The sequence below is a fragment of the Trichosurus vulpecula genome, chromosome 7 (genome assembly GCF_011100635.1).
Source record: "Trichosurus vulpecula isolate mTriVul1 chromosome 7, mTriVul1.pri, whole genome shotgun sequence".
NCBI classification, from domain to species: domain Eukaryota; kingdom Metazoa; phylum Chordata; class Mammalia; order Diprotodontia; family Phalangeridae; genus Trichosurus; species Trichosurus vulpecula.
This window is the reverse complement of record NC_050579.1, coordinates 101,136,247-101,162,537: the sequence shown is the minus strand read 5'-3', so window position 1 is coordinate 101,162,537 and position 26,291 is coordinate 101,136,247. Positions and strand designations below refer to the sequence as shown.

Here is a 26,291-nt window from a genome sequence, read left to right as displayed (position 1 = left end):
TTGATTCCTTTTACTTCAAACCTCAGGTGCAGTGCCCTATTAGCCTTGGTTAAAGGGCACTGCCTTTTGCTCATGAAATTACATTACTTTTTGTTTCTATGAGAAACTACTAAAATAGAAGTACATTTTTCTCATAGAGGACAACACAATATACCTCTATTGATAACTAAGTAACAGAATAGCTAACATTTATATAGCAAGTAAAAAAATCCCTATTGCATGCATGTAATAAAAAATATTAAGGGTCTTATGCTAGAATTGATAAATATTTTAGATAAGAGACAAACCCTTAGAGAATTGACAGTGTTCAATAAAGGCAAAGCTCTCAGCCTATTCATTAGCCCTCCCATTTATAACGAGAGCATCAAGTTCATGTTACCCTGCTGAGCCTCTTTTGGAACAAAAAGGGGGAAAAAAGTCAAGTGTGTATTTGAACAAGGTTTGAAAACATTTTAAATAGTTTTTGGCCCTGGGATCTTTTTACTTCAATTTTTGGAGGTCAAATTCATATTTTTTTTGGTTGTCTTACCCCACCCTACCTCCAGGTAGCATTTGTTATTACTTTTCCTTTTTTTTGTATGTTGAACTAGGATTCAGTACTCTTGCGTGGTTCAGTGGGGAAAAAACAAAAACACTGGATGTGGAGTCAGAGGATCTGGGTTTTAAGGATCTGCCATTCACTATGTGTTGGACCATGGGCAAGTCCCTTCATTTCTGTGGGCCTCAGTTTCCTCAACTGTTAGGTTAGATGGTTTATAACATCCTTTCAGTTCTTAATTTATGAACTGTTGCTCTCTGTCCCTTTGATAAAGAGAGAGTTTTACCATTCTCAGCTATGGGCAGTAGATAAGGGGGAGAGGGGTGGAGGGATATTGAAGAAGTGTTGAAATTCACCTCTGACTAGATACCTGTATTTTGAACTGGGAGTTAAGGGATTCTTGAGAAGGAAAGTATGGCCCATCTTTCCAGTCATTTTGTAGAATGATAATCCATTAGTTTCCTCTATTTATGTATCCATGTTTATTTATCTACAAGCTAACTACCCACTGAGATGAAATTCCTTGTTTTTCTTAGTTGGCCATCCTACCAATTGTAAACGTCCAATAACTTGGGAATGTTAGATCTTCATACTTCAAATCTATTAGCATGTTCAGTTGGCCACACCCACAGATACTTAGTATATTCTTCAAGTTTGTAGTCTCAGTCTTGTAAAGACCAATTTAAAGTTTTGTTTTGGTTTGGTTTTTTTTACCATTTAACAATATATGGTCCACATTGTTACAATGAAGTGGCCTTTACTCAAGTTAACTTATGTGCAAGGTAACCCAAAAGTTAAGATTATCAGTCTTATTTCTTTACAACCAGTGTACAGACTCCTGTGGATAAAGAGATTTTTAATGCATATAAAATGTCATTAACCTTGAAAATTGAAACCTGATAAATATATATGTTTTCTGATTGTTCTTTACTCCTATGAACCCTAACCTAACCTGTTTTAGGTAGTCATATAAGAAGTTTGTATTAAACATATAAAATGCTTTAAAAATTACATTTTAAAGTTATGCAGATTGTTAAACAATAAAAATGGGTGTTTTCAAAAACAGTGAAAGATTTGCTAAATAAATTTGTAGTTTAAATTGTTGAGATGTACTCAACAAATATTTTATAATACTTCGATATTTGATGATAGCAGTGCATTTTGAGCTCCTTGTTGGAAGAGACTTTCACTTATATCTTTATATACTCTCCAGTTAGCATATGATTAGCATGTAGTAAATGCTTAATAAATGCTTATTGATTTACTGATTAATTGAAGATGTACTGTGTCAGGCATCATGCCAGGTAGTAGTTACATATTCTCAGCATTGTAAAGGACCCAGAGGTCAACTAATAAATTTCATATTCAACATCCCATCAAGTGGTTATACAGTAACAGCAAATTCATTACCCTCCCAAAGCATTTCTTTTGATTTTTTTTTTTCTACTCGAAGTGTTCGAAAAATTTTCTTTATGTTGAACTAAAATAGGCTTCTCTCTAACTTCCTGTTATGGATTTTCCTCATGGTCCATTTTCAAAAGTCCATTCCTTACTCTCTATGATACTGTAGATGTATTTGGAGACATTTAAATTCCTTCTTAAGTCCTCTTTTCTTTGGTTCAGACTTCCTACTTCCTTCATCCAATCTTCACACGATATGGTATTGAGACCCTTCACCATCCCAGTAATCTTTAGAATGAGCTTGAGACCCTTCACCACCACAGTAATCTTTAGAATGAGCTCTGTCTTGTCAGTTGACTGTTGTGAAAAGTGATGGCCAGAATGGAATACTCACAGTGTGCTATGACTAACATTTAATGTTTCTTTTTTTTTTTTGTTTTTGTATCCCTAGTGCCTGTCCTAAAGCTGGCACTCAATAAAAACTTGTTTGTTGATTTATTGGGCAGTCTGTATCCTTGTTATCTTCCACATGTTATCAAGAGAATTCAAAGCATCCAGCATGTTGGGTAGGGCGCCCGTGGAGAACACATGGGAAATCATTGACAAGAATCACAAAATGGCCAGACAGTAGATTGTGATATACATTGGAGGGCATACACATATCATTAAAGTCATAGAGCAGTTGGAGCATTAAAGCAGATTTACACAGCACATCCTTAAAACTAAGGATGAATTTGCCGTCTGTGTGGTTTATCCAGTATTAAATGTTTTAAAAGATTTTTTGTTTTTACCAGAAATGTGATTTTATTGGTATGAGGAATTTCCAGTGAGGAATCTAGTTGTTCTACCAGTGCAGAATAGCATCTGTTCTGTAATTTATAGTTGCCTAAGGCACTGAGAGGTTTCATCCTCAGTCAGAGCTAGTGAGTATTAGAAGTGGGTCATGAGCCCAAATCTCCCTGACTCAAAGGCTCCCCCTTTATTCCTAAAGTCAGCACTTCCTTTTTGATTGAACAAAGTTGCAATTCATTTATAATTCAGTTTTGAACTTTTGCCCAAATTAAGAAAAAGAAGCTCATGTTGCTCTTAGGTAAAATGTAGCAGATAAAGATTGTGTATAGTAACAAATTTGCATGGGATACATGCTCAAAACACCTGGGTTTCAGATGAATCACGTGTAAAAAAAAATAACTTGGGTAATTTTAAATATTTTTTGCATTTTTCCACTATGTGTGCCCTTTATAAAATTACATGAACTTCTAAAAAGCCATTGGTGTAGTGAATAGAGTGCTGGGCTTGTAGTTAGAGATATCTGGGATCAAATTACTTAAGTTCTTTGTGCCCCAGGAAACTACTTAGGACATACCCACCAAGTCATACCCCATTGAACTAGTGGAGTTCTTACCAAGATCTCTACATAATAAAATCATAGCTCATTCCCATAAACCACTGAAAAATAAAAATTATACACAAAAAGTTTAAGCTGTTTGTCTGATTGTCTTTTCACAGTCTGTAGTACCACTCTCTGGGTTGGTCAAGTAGATAAGAAAGCTACACAGCAAGATTTAACCAATCTTTTTGAAGAATTTGGACAGATTGAATCCATCAATGTAAGTATTAATTTTCAAATCATAACTAGTTATTCATACTGTGATCAAGATTTTTTTTTTCAAAATGCAGGCTGCCCCAACCTTTCCCATTTTGCATTGGTATCTGCTTACTTAACACTCCATTTTTTAGCTTTCGTTTCAACCTGTGACTAATAACATGAATGGCATTGTAACTAAGTTAATGTCCTAGCAATTCTTTGGCAGATATTTTGAAGGTCCTGTTAAGTGTTTTTATGCCATTCTAGTAAATTATGAACCACTCTAATTCTTGTTGTATACAAAGCGAAAACCTAGGAGCATTTGTTAACTGTCAGCCTTTATTTGGTCTTGTATTAAGCAGCTATAACTGTTGATTTGTATAAAGCGAAGAGGTTGTAAAAATAGGAGGAAGAGGAACAATGTTGAACCAGCTTTTTCAAAAGTACTTTTATAAGTGAGAGACAGAGCACCATTACCCACTGACCTGTATTGAGCACCTGAGGCTTTAAGGAAGCTCTGATAAGAGTAAGAATAATTCTGAAAGTTCTTTACTGTTCGATAGAGGGAAATTTGATAAGCTAGGAGATTAAATTTCCTTGGGTAATTTTAAAAATTATTTTATTAGAAATTTAACTTTAAACGTTGATACAAAGAATAAAATTTGCTTAATTTGTGATTTAAATTCATTTCCATCATTTGCTTTTTCTTCCTATGATGGTAGCATCTATTCCATTTTTCTGGTTCTGCTTTTATTTTTTTTTTAATTTTTTTTTTTTTTTTTTGCTTTGCACTTTTAAGTAAGGGCTTTTTTTTCATTATTTTCTTCATATTTGTCCATCTTAATCTCTTTGTAGTGTTTGTTACATTCTTGTGTCACAAAGTTACTTAATAATTCCACTCTGTTGAACTTGTAGGTTGCCTACAATCATTGTTTTTGTAATTATTTATAATGTTGCTATGAAAACCTTTGAACAGAGCTTTTGTAGATAACACTGTCTTTGGATAGGTTTTTGTAGAGATTAGGGACCTCTATCTCTTCCTTAGAAGTTCCAAAGAACTTAGCATATCAAATCTCTTGATATTCTAAGTAGGCAGGCATAATTGTTGTTGAACTTAAAATGTTTATTGGAATCATGTTATATACTATATATGTTTCTATAGTACATTGTGGGTTCTTTTATGTTATGATTTATAATATATTTATATTCATTTTATGGTATTTGGAGGATAATTGTTCCATCCTCAGTTTAGAGGTTTATAGTTCTTTTATCTTTGTTTCAATATAATGTTGGAACTCAACTCAACATGTTGAGTCATATCTGATTCTTTTGTTATATGTTACTTGGTCAGCAATATAACCACAGTTATAATCATTCTTTTAGGAAATGAGAAAATATATATTTTATGAGTAGTTCCTAGGATAGACAGCATTATTTAATGAATGGAGAGGTGGCCTCAGAACCCAGACTTGGGTTCAAGTTCCATCTCTAACTCATGTTGGATTTATGATTATAGACAATTCACTTAACCTCTAAGTTGTCTAGGCAACTCTATTGACTATAACTTGCAAATATGATGTTTACCTGCATTGGTAAAGGGAGTTTCCTTTTCTGGGAATTCTTTATACCAATAAATTCACGTGTCCTATCCTTATTTATTGTAGGAATTGTAATATGTACCTTTATATACTTTTGGATTTCTCAGTTGCCAAAATGTAAATTTTTAGGTTAAAAACAGGTCAGTTAGAAATGGAGGTAGTTCTTCCATTTCTTGTGGGCAGCCAATTTATTTTCCTAAGTGAAGTATACCACTTTTTCTTTAAAAATATTTCTTATTGATGCAAAAGATAATTCCTTAGAGGCATACAAACAAATCCTTCTACAAAGAATTTTTCCTGAGAAGTTAGTTTATTGGTTTTTAATGGAAAGGTGGAATGTAAAACACTACCATTCACCATTATATTTGAAATAGATAAACATATTTCTGCTACTTATCAGTGTTGGCTTTATCTACTTTGTCATAATAACAATGTTCTTTTGACTTTCTTTTTGAGCATTACTTCATGCAAATCTTTCTGTATTTCTTTAAATTTGTGTTTATTCCTTACAACACACTAATAATCCATTTCATATGCCATAGTTTGGCTATTCCATTGTTATTTGGCAGTTATTTTGTTTCCAGCTTTTTTATTTCATAAGTAATGCTGCACTGAATATTTTTACATCTATCAGGCTTGTTGTCAATAATCTCCTTGGAAAACATCAGTAATAATAGACTCTACATCAAAGGGTATGAAACAACATAGTAACTTTTCTTGAATTATGCCAAATCTTTTTCCAGAATGCTTGAACTAGTTCATCGTTCCATTAACAGTGAATTACTATGGTTGTAAGAAATCTACTCTTTTTTTTTAAAGCAGTCTGGTTGGTAGCTGGAGCTTAATAGTTAAAAAATAGTTTTTAAAAATTCAAGACTATACTCTGTGTGTATGTGTATATCATGAAAATTATTATGTTAGGGTAGTTATAGGGCTATTTTCTCAGTCATGGTAGAAAGGACGTTAGATTTAAAAACACAAGACCTGAATTTGAATTCTTGCTTTGTGACCCTGGGCAAGTCAATCTCTCCAGGTTTCATTTACCCTTTTTGTGTAATGAAGGAGTTGAATTAGCTAATTGTTAAGGTCCCTTCTAACTCCAAAATTCTGTGAACCTAAGACTAAAATACTGTAGAATATATTAAAATGGAGTAGTTATCTGACTGCAAAAGATACTGTTCCTTCCTGAGAATTCATAAGCTGGTATGATTGTTTAAAATTTTAAGTTACATTTTCATTTATTGTTATATGAAATATTTTTATGTTTAGAAAATGTAGGGGTTGATAATTATGTGGAAAAAGAGAGTTCAAGACATTTTTCCTGTTTAAATTGTGTATCTTAAATTATTTTATCTATTTTGTGGTTTCATTATCTGAATTTTTATGTTCACCAATTTCCAAAATTAAGGGGATTTTCCGCAATTTATATTCCATTATATATCCCATACTCTTTTTACATTAAGAATTAGCAAATTGATGCTGTTGAACAATTCCCTAATTCTGTTATGAAAAGTTGACATTTAACAACTAACAATTAAATTATACCTCTGGTTATCTAAGTACTAAGATAATTCATCTTTTTTATCTTTCTTAAAGCCACATTTTAAGTATTCATGACAACCTGGATCTTGATCATAATTTCTTTTACAATTTAAAAATAGGGTCTCCCAAAATGAATTTCATAAAATGTGTAACTATGAAATAGGAATTCCTGTATAATAGATGCTCATAATTTCTTATTCCTTTAGTAGTCCTCCTTTATAAAGACCGTGGTAAGATATGGTGCGTATTTAATGATTTGCAGCCACAGAAAAACACCCAGTGGAATATTGGCATTGAAAAGATTGGTATTGTTTCAGGAATAAGCCTGGGGTCATTAAAAAAACCTTGCAATTACTTAGAGGCTTTCTAGCCTCCTATCTTCTTACTGTTCTAATTCTAGGTCCAACTCATCATCTATTGCAGTGTCTGTCCAAGACATATACTGATAGATAATATAGGTTCTACATTTATGGATCTTGTTTAGGAGTGTCAGCAGTTGTCTAGGCCTTGATGGAACCAGCGTGAAGTAACCCACAAACAGGAGACGCTTCAAGACTTCCCCATCTATTAAAAAATCCTTCTTGAACTGGGATTCTGTGCTGCATCCTCCTTGATTTTGGTGGTCAACACCTTTCGCGAGGATGTCTTTCCCTATTTTTTGCCTCAGAGCATCATCCAGAAATCTTATCTCTGTTACATATTTAAAATAATCTTATATAATTTTAGGATATGTAGCAAGAGACACCTTCTTGGAGAAGAGTTTCTAAGGGATGCTTTTTTAGAATCAGCAAGCAAGCACAAAGGGATCTCATATTCTCTGCATCAGAGTAAAGCATGTCATTGAAGAAATGTGTGATTAAAAAAGAAAATGGCCTGGTCATAAAGAAAGAAAAAGTGATAGCCCTTATGCCTCACTGTTATCTTTGCATTGTCAAGAAAATGTGAAGAAGGCCCCCAGCATGTTGAGTAGAACCCTGTAGTGAACTCATTGTGGGAAATGGACAAGAGATCACACATGATGGATAGGCATAGATGGGTTACTATCTGTATTATTGCAGGAAATAGTCACATCAATGAAGTCACAGACTAGTCCATATGAATCTTTGAATATAGTACCCTCCATACTATTAAGTGAACTTAGTTATTTTCTATAAAGAGTTTTTGGGGTAATTGTTTTATTTTGTTTGTTTGTTTTGGGTTTTGCTTGTCTTTTTGTTCATTTCTTAAAGTAAACTCAGCTGTTTATTTTTTGGGGAGTGGGGAATGAAAGGAAGTGTCTAGTGGTTTTTTTTTTCAGCTATTTTGAGGAAAAATAAAATGATTTTTCAGTTTTGTAAATCACTCATATTAAAGCTCATCTGCTAATATTAATACGATAGAGTATATGCAGTGCTTGAAGGTACTTTAAGTACCTTTCAAGATCTGAAATTTGTATCCTGAGACTGCATGCAACACAAAACACTTAAGAAACAATTTTAAAAGTATAAATCATCTAGGAAAATAAGACTATATTTTTTAGAACAGTAGTAATTCTAATTTATTTGTTGGTACTATTAATAGATAAATTAAGAAGGGATTTGCCAGAGTTCCCAAATTTATTAATACATTTTTAAAAATGAATTAGAAAATGCAACAATTTGTGTTTCTTTAAAATAAAGTGATAATAGAAGGGCTATGTATAGTCTTACCCTGGGGTAGCTTAGCTTTGGAAATGGCGTTTTTTTGTACAGCATTTCCCAGGGCTGTCAATATCAGTAATTGCTACATTTTATTGTTATGCATGGTATTAATGTTTATAGATTGTGAGAAGTATTCTCTTCCTCTGTCCGTCTCCTTCACCCTCAGACTCCTTTGTAATTTAGCATAATGGTGGGTTTGTTTTGTTTGATTTTTTTTTTTCCTATAGATGATTCCTCCGAGAGGCTGTGCCTATGTCTGTATGGTTCATCGACAGGATTCCTATCGGGCACTTCAGAAACTTAGTTCTGGATCTTATAAAATTGGATCCAAAGTTATAAAGGTAAGACATTTTTTGTGGTCTTGAAAGAAATTTGTATATTGCTTTTTTTAATCCCTTACTGGCATTTAACCAAAAACATGGCTTTTCTTTTTAATAATTTTGGGCAGTGTTTTTATAGTGAAGATCAAGAAGTGACTGCTAGTTACCTTTAGCCTATAGATGAAAAGATTAAGAACTCTATTCAAAATGTTTCCTTCAAAGAAGGATGAAATGAGGGAAAGAGAAAATAGAAGCCATGGAAAAAATATGAAATAAAGAAACAAAAGTAAGAATTAAGCTTTTGTCCTTCTGAACAATTTGAGGCAGTAGGGGAACGAGGCAATCAAGGTTAAGTTACTTGTCCAGGGTCTCACAGCTAGTGAGTGTCAAGTGTGAGGTTGGGTTTGAGCTGTGGTCCTCTGACTCCAGGGCTGGTGCTCTATGCCCTGTGCCACCTGCATGCCCCCTGAAGTAATTTTTAAAGAATTTCTATAGTGGTACTGAAATAGGTAGTATCCTGTAAATGAGCTCTTTTTGAAATGAAAAAAGAAATGCAAATAATAGTGATTATAGGTTGTATTCAGATTTTATTCAAGCTGAATTTGGGGAAATTGTGAAAAACCATACAATAATTTGCCCTTTAAGCAAGTTGAATAAATTTTAATATTGGGAACATCAAACTGAATTTTTGAGATGTCTTTGTGGCATACATAAACACACAGGTTGTTTGTTTTTGCAGATTGCTTGGGCTTTAAATAAAGGTGTCAAAACGGAGTACAAACAGTTCTGGGATGTAGATCTTGGAGTTACTTACATACCGTGGGAGAAAGTAAAGGTAGATGACCTAGACGGCTTTGCTGAAGGAGGCATGATTGATCAGGAGACTGTAAATAGCGGTAAGAATTTTTCTAAATATTTTGGTTCAAAATAGCCTTAACAACTGAAAGCAAATTGAACAGGACACATTTGAAATTATATTTCTTGGCTGTGATAGAATGTATAGGGTATTCCAAAAGGCTTAGTGCAGTTTCAAGTTACCAAAGCTTAAAAGTTTTCCCAGCACAGTTATTTGGAGAATTTAAGATTGGGCAAAAATAGGAGAGTTGAAATCGAATTCTTACCAGAATTTGGTATGTGTTTAGGTCAAATCTCTTTCCATATGAAACAACATAAACTGAGGCTTTGCTTTCACTTACCTTTACGAGACTAATAGAATTTTAGAGGTGGAGGGGTTCTCAGAAGTTTTCACATACTACTTTTTGTCCCATGTAGGAATCTTCTTTTGCAAGGAATCCCAAAAATAAAGATCATGAAACTTGCTTGGTCACCTCCACTGACAGGAAGTTCACAACCTTACATGATAGATTAGCCTATTGTTGAATAACTCCACTTGTTAGAAATGTTTCCTGCAGAGAGCTTACATCTCTTTTCCTGTAGCTTTCACACCAGTTGGTCATAGTTCTGCTGCACAAAGAAACAGTAGACACTAGGAACCTTTCTCCACGTGAAATATTTTTAAGAGCTATCTTGTTCTACTCAGTCCTTTTCCAGGATAAACATCTTCAATTCTTTAAACATAGCTTTATAAAGTGATTTCTAGTACCAACAGAGTATTGTTTGTCTTGTCAGCATTTATTCTATTTTTCATTATCCCCTTAAAATATCCATAAGTAGACAGTACATTCTAGATTTGTCTAACAATCACAAAGGGATTCCATTAGATCTACATCAGCCTTAAATATGCAGAGCACAGGCTTTAAAGTCAACCATATATTTGATTTATAAAATTAATGTTATTTTTTTTTTTCAGAATGGGAAACTGTGAAGAGTTCAGAGCCTGTCAAAGAACCTGTCCAAACTGTAGAGAGTCCAACAACAGTTGAAAAGACACCAGTAGTGACTACACAGGCTGAAGTTTATCCTCCACCTGTTGCTATGTTGCCGGTTAGTATAGTGATGGTTATTTAAAATGCTTTGTATTTAGTCAGTTAATAAGCATTTTAGGCACTTTTCGTCTTTAATTAGAAATGTTTTCATTTTTTAAAATAGCTGTTTTTGAAATTATAGTTAATTCCTTATTATTCTACATTTGCAATTGTAAATTACTTCTCATTTTTGACCAGAGGGCAAAGCAATCCAAATGACTTTGTTTTTGTTTTTTCATTTGGTGAAAGAAGGGGTAAGGTTATTGACTAAAGTGTAATTTCAGAATTATAAGTTCATATTAACTTAGATCATTTCAGAATTTATAATGATTTGACCTGAGCTGTATAAATAAAATCTCATAACTGATTTCTAAGGATATCTGAATTATTTTTCTGTACTGAAGTTTTAGCATATGGCTACGTACTGTAGTCCTAATGTTTAAGAGCTGAAAATGAAGTAGATGAATGCCATGTTTTCCTGTAGTGAATGAGCAAATGAAAATAACATTATGGGGGAAAAGATGATTAGAGAGGTGACATGTGTATACTAAAACTATATAATAAGAAGAAGAAGGTTACCTTTTCTTTCCTCAAGCTGCTAGATCATTTGGTTCCACGTTTTCATAAATAGAAAAGTTTGGGTATCAGGGTTTGTTTTCTTAGCACTGGTAGTTGCAGAATAAAAGATTGAGTAAAAAGTAAGCGTAGTTGAAATCTATTTCTTATAAAAATGTAGTATGTCTTTCAGATCTCTCCTTTTGAAACAGCACAAATTGAGGCATTTTTATTCATTGTGATTATTATATGGGAATAAGAACATTTGTATTGCCATATTTTTATGATTAGAAAGTTCTTTGTAACCTGAGCAATACATTGCTATTTCAGTATTTGCAAAACAAAGTAAATATATTGGAAATTAACCAGAGGAGTTCTTAATCTGGGTTTCATGAACTCCCATGGGGTTCTGCAAATTTGTATGGGAAATCAATTACACCTTTATTTCAGAATAATTAGTTTCTTTTGTAAGAGTGTGTTTTGTATTTTATGACTATAAAAAGCATTATTCAGAAAAGGGTTGCCTAAACTTGACTCTAGACTTCAAAGAATTCCATGTCAAAGAAAAGATTTAAAAATTTAGCATATGCCAGATCTGTGTAAGGTTGTGGGGATACAACAAAAAGGTTAAAAGAATCACTGCTCTCAAGGAGCTTGTATTACAATAGGAACAAAACAGATATAAGTCAGTGCATAGAGATAAATACAGAGTAGACAAGAGTGTAGTGTTTGACATTCAGACGTGCACTTTTGGAATATCATTTTAGCAGCTATGTGGAGGATGGATTGGAGTGAATCAGTCAACAAATATTTAGTAAGTGTATACAACTGTGCTAAGAAACACTGAGAGGGAACTACAAAGAAATGCAAAAAACATTTGATACTCTGAAATAGGAAGAGATTTAGAGTAGGATCACCATTTTATAGTGCGCAGAAAGGGACTTCTATGAGAAATTTTGGAGACAAAGAAATTACAAATTTATAGTACTTATAAATACAATTTCGTCACACTTTCTAGATGAGGTTAAAATGTATTTAGTTACTAATGAATAAATTGTCATAAGTCTTATATTTGTGTTTATTGTATTCGTAATAACCAAAGTTAAAGCAGTAACCAAACATAAATTTAAAACAAATTTATTTTAAAAATATTTTACTTAGACTTCTTTTTCTGAATTCTCTAGTTTAAATGATTTTCCCTAAATTTAATTTTAGTCATGTGTTTCAGCTTTTGAAAAATTTCTTTCTAGAGAATGTCATGAACCTTTGTTTCCTGTCATTTCTATATTTAAGCTCAAGAATGAAAGCTAGGATTATTCATAACCTAGAATAGTAAATAATGAATAGCTGTAAATTAAACAAATTGAACAATTATTGGAACATTCTAAAGATAGGACAGGTTCAATAATTTCATTTTGTTTAGAGTCTGTCATATGAAGAAATTCCCTTTATCAATGCAGTTTGACTAACAGTAATAATAACAATAACTAACAAATTTATATAGTACTTGCTATATACAGGCACTGTGCTAAGCACTTTACAGATACTATCTCATTTGTTCCTGATAACAACCCTAGGAGGTAGGTGCTATTATTACTCTTAATTTTACAGATGAGGAGACTATCTACTGTGCCATGCAGATGACCCATATCTCTGTATGTCAAATCCCTGTCCCCTATTACCAGCTACTTAGTGGACATTTCAGATTGGATGTCTTGTAAGCATCTTAAATTCACCTGGTCCAAAAAGACAAGTTATCTTTGCTTAGAGCTCGTTATCTTATCCCCAAAACTCACTCTTAAAAATTCCCTGTTCTGGCAAGGGTATCACTATCCTTTCAGTCGTTCATGCGCACATCTCAGTATGATTACTTCCATAGCATCATTCAGCTCTTTCTCTTTTTTTCATATAACCACTACCCTAATTTAGGTACTCATCACCCTTGCCTGAAATATTGTAGTGGTCTCCTGATTAGTCTTCCTGGTTCAAGTCTCTCTCCTCTCTAATCTCTCATCCATACAGCTCCAGACATATCCAAAATGATATTTTGAACTTTAGCTCCCTAAATCACATTGCTGCTAAAGTTTCAGTGCTTCCTCATTATCTCTAGAATCAAATATGTGGCATTTAAAGCGCTTCACAACCCTACTCTAACCTATATATGATTTCCCTTCACACTCTAAGTTCCAGACAAATTAGCCTCTTGGTCCCTCTCACACAGCACTCCATCTCTCACCTACATGCCTTGCACTGGATATTCACAGTGCATGAAATGTACTTTCTCTCACCTTTACCTCTTTGAAAGCCTAGTTTCTTTTAAAGATCACCTTTAAGCACTACTTTCTAAGAGACCTCTATTGATCCCTCTAGCTTCATGTCTAGCCCATACCCCCAAATACTTTATATTTATTTTGTATACATTTTGAACACACTTATTATATTATGTAAATTCTTTATGGTCATCTACTGTTTTAACTTGTCTTTGTATCTCCAGTTCCTAGCATAATGCCTGGAACATATTAGGTACTTCTCAAATGCTTGATAACTGAATGATATACATATGTGTGCATTCATGTATATTTAATATATATACTAAGAGAGAGACTATGTAAAATTAAATTCATCAGTCATGAAGCATACAGAGTGCCAGTCATCAAAGATGAAAATAAAACTGGCCATATCATGCCCTCAGGGAACTTACTGTATTTGGAAGGACAAGGGTATGTGAAATGGGACAATTTGTATACAAATAAACGTTAGGTATAGGCAGTAATTCTAAGAGGGAATGAAAACCAATAACTAGGAGGTTCATGGAAAAGCCTCAAGAGGTAAATGAATGAATATATACAAACATGTATGAATGAATATTATTATCACTTCCCCTCGATCAATACTGTACTCTATAGTACTTGCTTTCATTTTCACCTCTCTTTTTCTGGATAAGTTTACTTTTCTTTTAACTTTCTTTTTCTTTTAAAATTACTCTTAAAAACAGTTTTAAATGCAGTGGTTATGATCTGAGTGTGAATTTCTAGGAAGATGGGGAGTAAATGAAGAAGGATATTAAAGGAAGAGCTGATCAAAGAAAGGGTGAAGGGAACTTTAAAGTGTTAGAAGCAGAAATATAAAACATGATTGTGATTTTTCTTAAAATCAAGATAATGTGCAAATGCTAAATTTTCATTTTTTAAAAGATATTATCACTAAACATTTGAAAAGTGAATGTTTTGTCTTTCTTTTCTGTCCACAAAAGATTCCAGTAGCACCTGCTGTACCTACTGTTAGTTTAGTTCCACCAACATTTCCAGTGTCAATGTCCGTTCCTCCTCCAGGATTTAGTGCAATTCCTCCACCTCCTTTCTTGCGAGCAAGTTTCAACCCATCACAACCACCTCCTGGTAAGAAATTCTTCTGGAATCTTGTTATTTGATCTCTGCTGTGTTATTAAAATTGTTTCTTTTCCATTTTTCCCAATATTGAAGACATAGAGATAAACTTGATTTTTTTTTTCATTATTAAAGAATTTTTAAATGAACATTCTGAATTCATAGTCAGATTTACCTGTACCACTAAATAGAGTGATAGAGGCTTGACCTATGACTTCACTGGTATAAAGAACTACTGGGTAAGGAATCTCTACCAATGTAAGTCTGTGCCTTCTGCAATTTCTAGCCTTAGAACATTGCATAGAATGTTGCAGAACTTTCAGGTCTTCCTAATTCTGAAGCCAACTTTTCTTAAAAATACTGGTTAGTTATAAATTAGAAAAAATCTTGTATATTTGTGGGGGGAAAAAAGAAACTTTGAAACATTAGTATGTTTTATATTCTGTGTATCCTGTTTTGATTGCCTAAATGTTTGATTGTGTTAATTGTATTTTTCTATGGCGAATTAAATTTTAAGAACAAAAGTTCCCTTAGTTGCACGTTCCTGTGGTTTTAAAATAAGGCCATTTTAACATGCAACTATACTAAAGTGTCTCAAAAGCTGTGTGATTTAGAGATAGCCATGATTATGTTTTCTAATGTCCCATTTGCACATTACTGTGCATTCTTAAAAGGGTAAAGACAAAAAGGAAAGCTTTTCAGTGCTATCTTGGTCCAGGTAGGAAAAAAATGTAGTATTTATGGGGTGGAGGGAGTTGGTAGAAGTTACTTCTCTTTTCCCTTAAAGAATAGAGAACTCTTTTTTTTTTTAATGACATTCATCAAGTGTCTATATGTATCCCATATATATCTTGTACATATTGTCATATAATGACATTAGTAAGTTAATCATGTAATATTATTGATGTACTTAAATATGCCTCAGTAAAGTCTACTTTAAAGAGCATAAGTTTTTGTGATTTGGGTTCTAGACTCTGCTCAGAAATGATCTGTGATTCTGTGTCAGGTCAGCAAGCCTTTATTAACTACCTGCTATGAGAATGGCACTGTGCTAAGCATTGGTGACACATACAAAAGCGAAAGACAGTCCCTGCTTAAAGAAGCTCACAGTTTTCATTCAGTAAATAGCCTAATACTTACCCAGTCTACCTCCAAGAAGTATTGTGATTATCAAATGAGATAACAAGTGAAAGTGAGGTGCTATCTTTAATAGATCAATAATAATTTTTAGAATGTAGAAGTTAATAATTAGTCTAGAAGTACTTTGTCCACATGTGGCTATGGAATTTTTAAAATAAATTATTGATTCGGTTCCTTTTTTATTCTTTGTGTTTTTGTCTAGGTTTCATGCCACCACCAGTTCCACCACCTGTTGTACCACCCCCTGCTATTCCTCCAGTAGTGGCAACATGTGAGTTTTTTAATTTCTTTTGATTATGAAACTCTGATCATATCAGTCTTGTATCAGTTGGTTCCTTAGATCTTTAGTATCTTTGGAATGAATGCCACAACCAAGTGTGCTGGCATTTTTATCTCTTCCTTATTATTAGGGTCTTGATATTTTAGGAAGAAAATGAAACTGTTAAATTCTGTTAGTCATTTATTATATTTAAGTCTTTTTCACAGATTTCAGATATGGTTAATATGTCTGATTTTTCTCACACTTTATTTTCACCATATTTCTCTTTACTCACCAGACGTTCTGAGTCTTCACTTTTCCTAATTTTGATTTAGAAGTTTTCAGTAATTCAAGTAACAATATTTAGGAAATTCTGCTTGAAAAATTTGATAAAAGATACAAAAAAATTACTATAAAAACAGGTCTAAGTTATACTTTTAACATGCACATACATTTAACATTTGATTATTCTGCTAATTTTTTCTTTATTTTTATGAACATAACATAGAACTAGAATAGGATGTTAAAGATTATGTAGTCCACTCCCTTGATGTCATAGATAAAGAAATAGGCCCCCAAAGCGAACACAGGTAGAAACAGAATTGAGATTGGATCCAAGTTCCTATGAACTCAAGTAAGGCACTCTTTACATTATATCGCACTTCTTTTCATTTCTTTAATGGGACTTTTGTTTTCTAAAATTTTGGGCTTTATTTTTCTATTGAAATATGTGCTGATTTTCTCTGCAATCAGTCACATTGCTTTGTGCAAGGACAAGAAAAGGAGAAAAATATAAAACTTAAACTTTTAGTCCTGAACATGTCTTAAGATTTCTTTCCCAGTTCCCCTTTACCTTATTTTAGTAGTCGTTCTCTGGAACTCTTATTAAGCTCCTTCTTGTACTAATACTGCATTATAATTAAACAATCTTAGCATTGGAAAGACCTAAAAGGCCATCTGTTTTGATAAAAAATTACCTGCCCAAATTATGAACCTAAATTTATAACCTATACAAATAGTCATTTAAAATCTGCTTAAAGAGTTCCAGTGAAGGGTACCCTTACCTTAGCTCTTCTCTTTTTCTGATTGTTAGGCACCTAGGTCAGTGGATAGTGTTCTAGGCTTGCAGTTAGGAAGACCTGAATTCAAATCCAGCCTCAGACACTTTACTAGCTCTGTAACCCTGGGTAAATCATTTAACATCTGTTTGCATTAATCTCTTGGAGAAGGCAATGGCAGACTATACCAGTATCTTTGCCAAGAAAACCCCCATGGACAGTATTGAAGTGATTTTGTCCACAGAGTCATGAAGAGTTGGACATGACTGAACCAATAGTAACAACAGTTGTTATATGCCTTATTTTATGCTAATAATTGATATTTGAAATTTCTACTTATTTGTAAAACTAATAAGCCTTATCTTTATTTCACATGAGGATTGGAGAGGCAGTGTAGCACTTTGGAAAGAATGCTGGGTTTGCACCATATTTATTTTGGATAGTATATCTAGAGCTGGAACCGATAATTCTTTACCTTTTCATTTCAAAGCAAAAAAAACTGAGGCATAAGGATGTTACTCTTACTTTCTAATCTAGTTTCACAAAAGACTGCTCAGAAAAGAGTCCCTAATTGTAAATGGTTTAGGCAAATATTTAGTTAATATTAATTCTACTTTATAATTCATCTCGATCTCCACTAAAATTTTTATACATCTATTCATATCTTACTAAGGAAAGTGGTGTTTCATATAAATGAATTTTGCATATAACTGACATATTATCCATTAAAGACTATTAAAATTATTTGTTTTATTTTTGTTTACTTAATCTCAGTATATAACACATTATCATTTTATAAATGACTTAAAATCATCATTTTTAATACTATACCATGAACGCCTGAAGAACTATAGTTGTGTAAGCCTATTTAAACCTATTCTAAATACTGTTGTATTCCAGTTCAATTGAAGTTATGCTAGTAATTTTTCTTTTTCTACCCTTTTCTGTTAGCTGTCACTTACTCCTGACAGCAAATTGATTCTAATGTACCTTATTTTGTACACCATTATTCTCGTACATATGCCTGCTTGTGAAACAAATTATGGGGGATTTATTGCAGCTTTTGCATCCATTTTGGTTTCATAGCTATTTGTGATTATTGGGACTGAAGCTGGTAAAAGTCTGGCTTGAATATGTGGGGCATTAATATATATGAAATCATTAAGAAGACCAAAAGATATTTTACATATTTTTACACATTAGCTATACAGTCTATCCTTATCCAGTTTTTAGTTTATATTTTGTTATTTCCATCATTCTTCTTTTGTAATACCAAACTTCCAAAGCACTTTGCATATATTACCTCATTTGAGTCTCAACAATCGAGTGAATTAGGTACTATAGATATTTATTATCATGCTCATTTTATTGATTTGGCTAATGGCTGCAGAAAACTATCTACTGTCGATATATAGTCCCTTCAGTATATTTCTGAGGAGAAAATATAGGAAGTCTAGGGATAGAAAAAAAGTACAGTGAGAGCCATCTAAAATATTGACCAAGTCACTTAGTGGTAAATGTAAATTTTTAATTGAAATTTATTAAATGAGGCAGAGGCTATGTCTTTTTTCAGCTTTTTATCCTCCACAACTGCTAACACAATTTTTTCCTCACAGGTTCACTTTTAAAACGTTTATTGAATTGGATTAATTACAGATTCCTTTAATAAGACTCTTATTTTTCTTAAACAGCTCTGGTACAGCCTCCAATATCCATGACTCCAGAGACAATGAAAGATGTTGCTTTTAGTAACCTTGTTTTGCCAGTTGGCTCTGTGTCTAGCAGTCTTGCTACTTCAACCATGTCAGCTGGAAGTGTTTTTAATCCACCAAGTAACCAGCCAGAGTCAGAAGAAAAATTGTCACACCTCACAGACCACCAGCTTTCTTCTAGTGAAAGTACCAGACCAGGTAATAAATGTCAGAAGCATGATCCAAAAATCCTAACCTAACCTAACTACTCTATCTCTTTCTCACATTCCACGCACATACAGATAGGGAAAGTAAAGGAATGAAAAAGTAAAAGAATATAACAAGCTAAACTATTACAAGATTTTGTCTCATTGTTGTAGCCTTACCCTGAAAATAGCAGAGAGCCACAGTAATACATTGGGATTGGGACTATAGAGAGTGATATTCATGTACCTATCTGCCATAGTTCTGTTTTATTTGATGAGATTAAGTCTGGTCTAAATTTTTAGTATTTAGTATTTTTCAATCAAATGGATTTATGTTTTGATTTCCCTGTCAAGTAGAAATTTTTCTAATTTGATTGGTATATTATTTTGAAATTGAAAAGTATCTCTGCTAGATTTTATATATACATAAAATGTATAAAAGAAATCTGGATAATTTTCAGCTTCAGTAAACATAAGATAATTGGTATTTAGTGCCATTTAGCACTTTTTGGACTGCAAAGCAGTGTAGCAGGAGATAAATGCGTATGCATTAACTTCTTAAGGGACCTCTAAAATTTCTATTTAAAGCAGTATATTCTGTCATTATCCTGTAGCCAAAAATCATAAAGTTAAAAATTAGAAGAAACCTTACATATTTTAGTCTTTACATATTTACACATTTTACAAATGACTAAGGCCTAAACATAAAGGAAAAATATAGTTGCTTTGAATTCTAGCAAGTGACCAGCAAAAGTTTTAAACTAAATGAGTTTGATATTTAAAGTTTTATATCTATCTATCAAATGAGTTTAATATCTAAAAATAGTTACCACTCTCTCTTGGAAATAAAAAAAAGTCTTATAGACATTAAAAAGACATTTCCCTCAAATTATAGTAGGCCCAAGTGACCCACTTCTACCTTTACTATGATGAGTCAACATACTAGTGAAAAAGAAACCTATGGTTTTTATTTCCTACTTCATGTCCGAAATTTGACACCCATTTCCCCCAAAATAATAAAAGCGAATTGTTTTTAGTCACTACAAGGCTTAAAATAATAACAAGAAAATAACACAATGCTAAATCTAGGAACTGTACTTTATAAAAAAGCATGTATTAAAAGTCAACTTGAGATTGATTTAGATGTGCAGAAAAGCATATTCAATTTAGCAGGCAGTCTGACTAGAGGTTGTAGACTTTAAATTTATTTAAAAAATGGAAAAAATAATTGTTTTAAGAATGATCTCCAACACTCAAATAAAAGCTATTCCTATCCCTTTCCCCAATATAATAAAACCAGCATATACCTTACTACCAAAAACGTATTTAAAAGTGACCCATCCCCTCATCTTTGTAGCTCTTCAGTAGAACCTGGGAATGGAGGGATGAATTTTTTAAAGTACTGAGATTCACGTGCGTTACTACAGCTCACATACGTTTGTAAGAAAGTTGTACAAGATTAAAAATGATAGCAAGATTATTATAGATAGATTTTGGTTTTTAAAAAACTTTTTTTCAGTAGTTAGTACTTTTCTTGACCAGCTACCACCTATCAAAATTGATAGGTGTTTTGATCCTTCTACATTAATATTTTCATAGTACACCATTTCATTGTCAGGAACTTAAATTTCCTATTGTGAATGCATTTTATATTAGGTACCTTTAATTTTAATGAATATTTATAATTTTGCTTTCTGTCTTTCCATTTTAGTGATCCACAATGATGTCTCAAGTAGCTCTGGAATTCTAGGTGGGCAGCCACCAAATTTGTCAAGCAATTCTGGAATTCTAGGTGGACAGCCACCAAATGTATCAAGCAATTCTGGAATTCTGGGAGTACAGCCATCTAATGTTTCCAGTAGTTCTGGAATTATTGGAGCACAGCCACCAAATATTCCAAGTAGTTCTGGAATTCTGGGACCACAACTACCCAATGTGTCAGGTAGTTCTGGACTCTTGGGGGTACCACCCCCAAATATTCCTAGCAATTCTGGACTCCTGGGAGTTCAGCCACCAAATGTTCCAAGTAATTCTGGAATTCTGGGACCACAGCCACCAACTGGGCCTCAAAACTTACCCCCATTAAATATTCCTGGTCAGAGAATGCCTGGAATACCAATGTTAGATATTCGTCCAGGACTTATACCACAATCTCCTGGGCCAAGATTCCCTTTAATGCAGCCTGGACTTCCACCGCAAAGAGGACTCCCTCCTCCAGCAATCCTTGATGCCTCTCTTCATCCTCCACCTCGTGGTCCTTTTGCTCCAGGAGATATTTTCGGTCAGGCAGAGAGACCTTTTCCAGCTCCTTTAAGACCAAATATAGATCATCTTCCTAATCCAGAAAAAAGGCTACCCCTTGGGAATGATAGTATTCAGCAGGAAGGAGATAGAGATTATCGTTTTCCTCCTATAGAAAACAGGGAGACCATTAGTAGACCTTCACCAGTGGATGTTAGGGACGTAGTGGGGCGACCTGTAGATCCAAGAGAAGGTCCAGGAAGGCCTCCAATAGATGGAAGGGAACACTTTGGAAGACCACATATAGATATAAGAGAAAATCTTGTAAGACCAGGTATAGATAACCTTGGTCGAAGAGACCACTTTGGTTTTAATTCAGATAAGCCTTGGGGCCATAGAGATTTTGATGAAAGAGAGCATCGTGTTTTACCTCTCTATGGTGGGCCCAAAGGCTTCCATGAAGACAGAGGTAGATTTAGACATGGAAATTATAGGTTTGATCCTAGAAGTGGTCCCATTTGGAACAGAGGATTTGGACAGGATGCTCACAGAGATTTTGATGACCGCAGAAGACCCTGGGAGAGACAAAGGGATAGAGATGACAGAGATTTTGATTTCTGCCGAGAAATTAATGGAAATCGTTTTGGAAGAGACAGAATTCAGAACACCTGGGTCCCACATCCACATCCCCGAGTTTTTGACTATTTTGAAGGGGCCACTTCTCAACGAAAAGCTGATAATGTACCCCAGGTAAATGGTGAAAATACAGAGACAGATAATCAACCACCACCTTTACAAGTACAGAATGATCCTGAACTTTATGAAAAACTGACATCTTCAAGTGAAATAAACAAAGAGAAGAATGACACAGAAGCTGATATAGAAAGTGAACCAGTGGTAGAAAGCACAGAAACTGAGGGGACATAATCATCACTCAGTAGGTAAAAGATACCTTTTGTAAAGTTGTCATCTCTCTGTAATAGATAAATGGCTGACTGGACCTTAGTAGTTCACTTTTGTCTGCCAGAATTAAGTTAATCTGATGTTCATGTTCATCTTTCACTTAAATAATTGTACAACTGACTTGTATAGACACTGTTCTTAATTTGAACATGGTAGGTAAACATTTTTTATTTTCTGATAAAATTCAAATGTTGCCCCAGATACTTTTAAAACGTCAAAGAGATGAATAACAGCTTGTCAAACAAAGACTTCCTATGGAAGAAAGTGAATTTTTTAGATACTACTATTAGGTTGATATGGAAATTGATATACTCGAAAACAACAGTTGGTGGTGTATCTGTCCATGTCTTTAGGTTGCTGCAGAATTTTAAAGTATAGACAAAGCTGTGATATTTTATGTTCTGCTATTTGGCAAAAAAAAACAAAACAAAACAAAACAAAGACTGACTCATAGTCATTTGAGGAGCACAATACAGAGATTTAAAAAAAATGATTTTGTAAAATCTACACCATGGTCTCTGTTATCTCCAAAGTAAGTGTCTGTGATTTGTTCCTCGTACTGCAGTGAGTAAAAAGAAAGAAAGAAAAAAATATATAAAAAAAAGTTTCATTGTTGGGTGAATTCTGTTTTTAGCTGCCAATAAAACATATTTGTTTGATAACAGTGTTCTAGGCATTGTATTTTTTTTAACCTACAAGTTATTAAAATCTTGGATCAGCAGTAGTACATGCTTTAGTTGTTGCAAAAGGTTTATATTACTTTTGTAAGACCAATGCAAGAACAGTGTGGTAGAAAAAGCATGTACTTTTTTTACCAAAAATCATGCGGTCTCGTTAGTATGTATATATAATGTATGTATGTATATATCTATTGTGTAAATTGTATGTAGACACTTTCTGTTTCTCTTTGGGCATGTACTTATATACATACCCACAGAGAAACACAACTGAATAAAATTAGATTACAAAATAAATGCTGTTTAAGACTTGGTAGAAAGAAAATTAGAGAAGATTGGCTAATTGCTTAAAATTACTCATGCTCATAGTTGCAGTTCTTACTCTTGGGAAGGTAAAATAAGAAACACTAAAGAAATACACTGGAGGTTTGGCGTAACCTTAAAAAAAAAAAAACCCAAACACAAAACCATAGCTTTGCATGTAGCCAAATTTTAAGCGAATGTTGGCATTGTCTTTTTTTTTTCAACAATATGTTTGGTCTTTTGGATAGCTAGCAGTAGCATCAAATTGTTTACTGGTTATTTGCCTGAAGTGAATTTCCAAAGTCCAGAATTATTACACAAAAATTATTATGGTATTGTTGGATTAAAAAACAAAATTGTATACCAGAGACAAAGTGAGCACTGTGTTTTGAAGGCTTACGGGTAAAGTAGAACCTCTGGGTACCATTGTTCAGATTAGCCTCTGAGAAAAATCAAGTATCAGTAGTGTTTTTTTTTTTCCTATTTTCCTTTACTTGTTGTTTGTTTCTCTTTTGTTTTGTTTTGAAATAACCAGTGGTGGCAGTTAGGCATCTAAGTAAGACGTTGAACCATTTCCTTATGTAATTATGCTCCCTATTCCTGGCCCATCTCCAAAATATTGTCATTTGCTATTTTATAAAATTCCTTTGCAAATGAAGTTGTCATTTTTCTCAAAGGGGTGTGTATGTGTGTGTGTGTGTGTGTGTGTGTGTGTGTGTGTGAGAGATACATTCTTTTAAGTTAGTGTAGGTTTTGCTCACATGGAGGGATCTGGAGCTGTAGAGCAAGGTTCCTGGCCAAAAATGAAAATTCTTTTTTATCGAGACATGTTCTCTCGGTCTCGCTCTCTCTTGCTCTCCCCCTTTCTTGCTCTCTCTCTCTCTCTCTCTCTCTCTCTCTCTCTCCCTTGCTGTCTCCCTTTCTCTCTTGCTCTCTACCTCTTTCCCCATATGTGTGTGTGTGTAATATACATATATATGTTACACACACACATATACATATCTGTCATTGTATTTATTTTTTTCCTTTATCTGGAATAGAGGTGAGAGTAGAATTTTGCCCTTTACCTTCAAGAGAGTTCAATCCCATTAATAATGTGTATTGTTTTTAGACCTTTTCTTAGGGGAAGGAAATCTGTGATGTGTTATGCATGAGGTTCAGGATCTTAGCATCCATGAAAACTATTAGACTTGTCCTTAAGAAAACATAATTTTTTTATGGCATTATAGTTCAGTTTTTAGTAACTGGGATTTCTTTTATGCATAAGTACTTAAGTTAATATTTTAAAGTCTGGATGGTAAATTCACTTGCATTAAGTAGTAATAAAATATCACAGTACTTTTCTGCCATTTTTGGTCCCAGACCTTGTTTCTCCTTTGAGTTTTATTTAATCTGTAAAGCTGGAGGCAAAATGTTAAAAAGTGTACTGGTTGGAAGTTCAAATGGAAGATATTTGATCAGATAGCAGTATTGTTTGTGGAAACACAGTAAGCACGCACATTTTGAATTTGTGACGCATTGTTTCTTAAAGGACCTGAATAATATTTTCTCAAATGTACTTTTTTCATTTTTCTCTAATATAGGAAAGAAAATATTATTCATAATAAATATTTAGAACATCTAGTAGCTTTGCATTCACCATTATATATATCATATAAGGGGGGAAAAACAAGTTGATCTTATTGATCTTATTTTCATGAGTTTGACTTTGGTATACATAACTAACTAACCACGCTTCTGATCACAGTTTTGTTGCTGTAATACTGGTAGTTGGAAACATGCAGAGAAGTATCACCACTCAAATAAAAGGGTTTTAAAATGCAGCAGATGAAAATTATGTTCTATTCTAAATCAGAATATCATTTTCATTTGTAACTTGCTGGAAAGGCCGGCTTATTTGGTTTTCTGCAATGTACATTAGTGAAGGAATTAACTGTTGATTTAAAAAAAATTTGTAAATGTCTTAACATTTCATTAAACATTGGCTTCTGTTCCTAGCATAGATGTATATTGTATTTTTACAGTTGCCAACAGTTGTTACAATTAATATTGTAGAATAAAAGCTTATTGTACAGCAAAGTAGTCTTTAGCTGCATCATGTTATAGATAGAATACTTATTTCTACATACTAATTTCATTTTATTATGTGTAGGGTAGACAACTATAACTGAAAGAGATGTGTAGTGAAAGATAAAAAGAATTTGAAATTACTCATTTAAAACCATAGAATTGGTTTTACATAAAATTTCTCTTGAAAATTTTTTATTTAATATTTAAGTTGTTGCTTTCTTAAAAGAGTAGAATATTTTATTTTATGAGGATTAGGCTATTTTATTGTCACTTTGCTATATTTCATTTGTATAAAAAGGCTGACGGAAGAAATTTTTTGGTTTTGTTTGGAGAAGCTGCATTTCACTTAAGGAAAAGTTAACCTTTTAAAACACAACTATTTTTTGTACTCCTTTGTGTGTCAAGATGTGTGATTTCATCATTAACTTCTTCCAGATCAGGCAGCTTATCTGTGGCTAGTGGTTTTAAAGAATATCATGAGGCTTTGAGAAGTTAAATAACTTGTCCATGGCTATCCAACTGCTATGTATGTATTTGAAGCAGAGCTTGAACCCAGGTTTTCTTAACTCCAAGGCTGGCCTTCTAGCTACTAAATCATGCTACCTCTTAATTTTCTCTGCGTATGTAATTTTTAAAACTATATTCAGTTCATTGTGAAAATGTCATTTTGAATTTTACTGTCAGGCATTGATTTTCTCTTCTGAAAAAAGCTGCCAATACACCTGAAATACTTAGTTATATTCTGAATATAATTAAAAGTTTAGAAATCATTTTGAAATTGTTTTTCTAATAAAGTATTTGAGGTTCATTGCCAAAACTTTGAGTTTTCATAATCAAATTCCATATGGTCAGTTCAGCAAGAATTTATTGAGCACCTATTATTAGTATCTTGGTGCATAGGTGCCATCAGTTAAACTAATAGCATAATTATATGTATAATAACTTTTCCAAAGAGCTCAAACTTTTAAAAATACAGATATAAATATCTTCTGTCTTAATGATTTTGTGAGGAGGTACAAGTGTCTATTTTTTTAAGCATAGTGTATAAAATTGGCATATCTAAATTGATACGTGTTGATAAATGATAAGTTGATAAATGTTTACAGAATCAATCATGCCATAGTCTTATATAAATTTTCCCCTAATCAATC

General features: G+C 33.2%; 1 protein-coding gene across 4 annotated transcripts in view; it reads left to right on the top strand.

Moving 5' to 3' along the window:
* Positions 1 to 26,291, top strand: part of SCAF8 (SR-related CTD associated factor 8) — a 271,710-nt gene that overhangs the window by 73,387 nt on the left and 172,032 nt on the right. For 2 of the 4 annotated variants that reach the window (XR_005010872.1, XM_036766917.1), the window contains exons 13-20: positions 3,449 to 3,549; positions 8,574 to 8,687; positions 9,406 to 9,562; positions 10,477 to 10,610; positions 14,400 to 14,544; positions 15,875 to 15,943; positions 18,681 to 18,899; positions 20,598 to 22,068. Coding sequence is in view for 3 of the 4 variants with exons in the window: in XM_036766917.1 (XP_036622812.1) it covers positions 3,449 to 3,549; positions 8,574 to 8,687; positions 9,406 to 9,562; positions 10,477 to 10,610; positions 14,400 to 14,544; positions 15,875 to 15,943; positions 18,681 to 18,899; positions 20,598 to 22,054 (2,396 nt within the window). In the remaining variant the exon portion in view is untranslated. Of the gene's footprint in view, positions 1 to 3,448; positions 3,550 to 8,573; positions 8,688 to 9,405; positions 9,563 to 10,476; positions 10,611 to 14,399; positions 14,545 to 15,874; positions 15,944 to 18,680; positions 18,900 to 20,597; positions 22,753 to 26,291 lie in introns of those variants that run through there. The other 2 variants (XM_036766918.1, XM_036766919.1) reach the window with 1 other exon arrangement.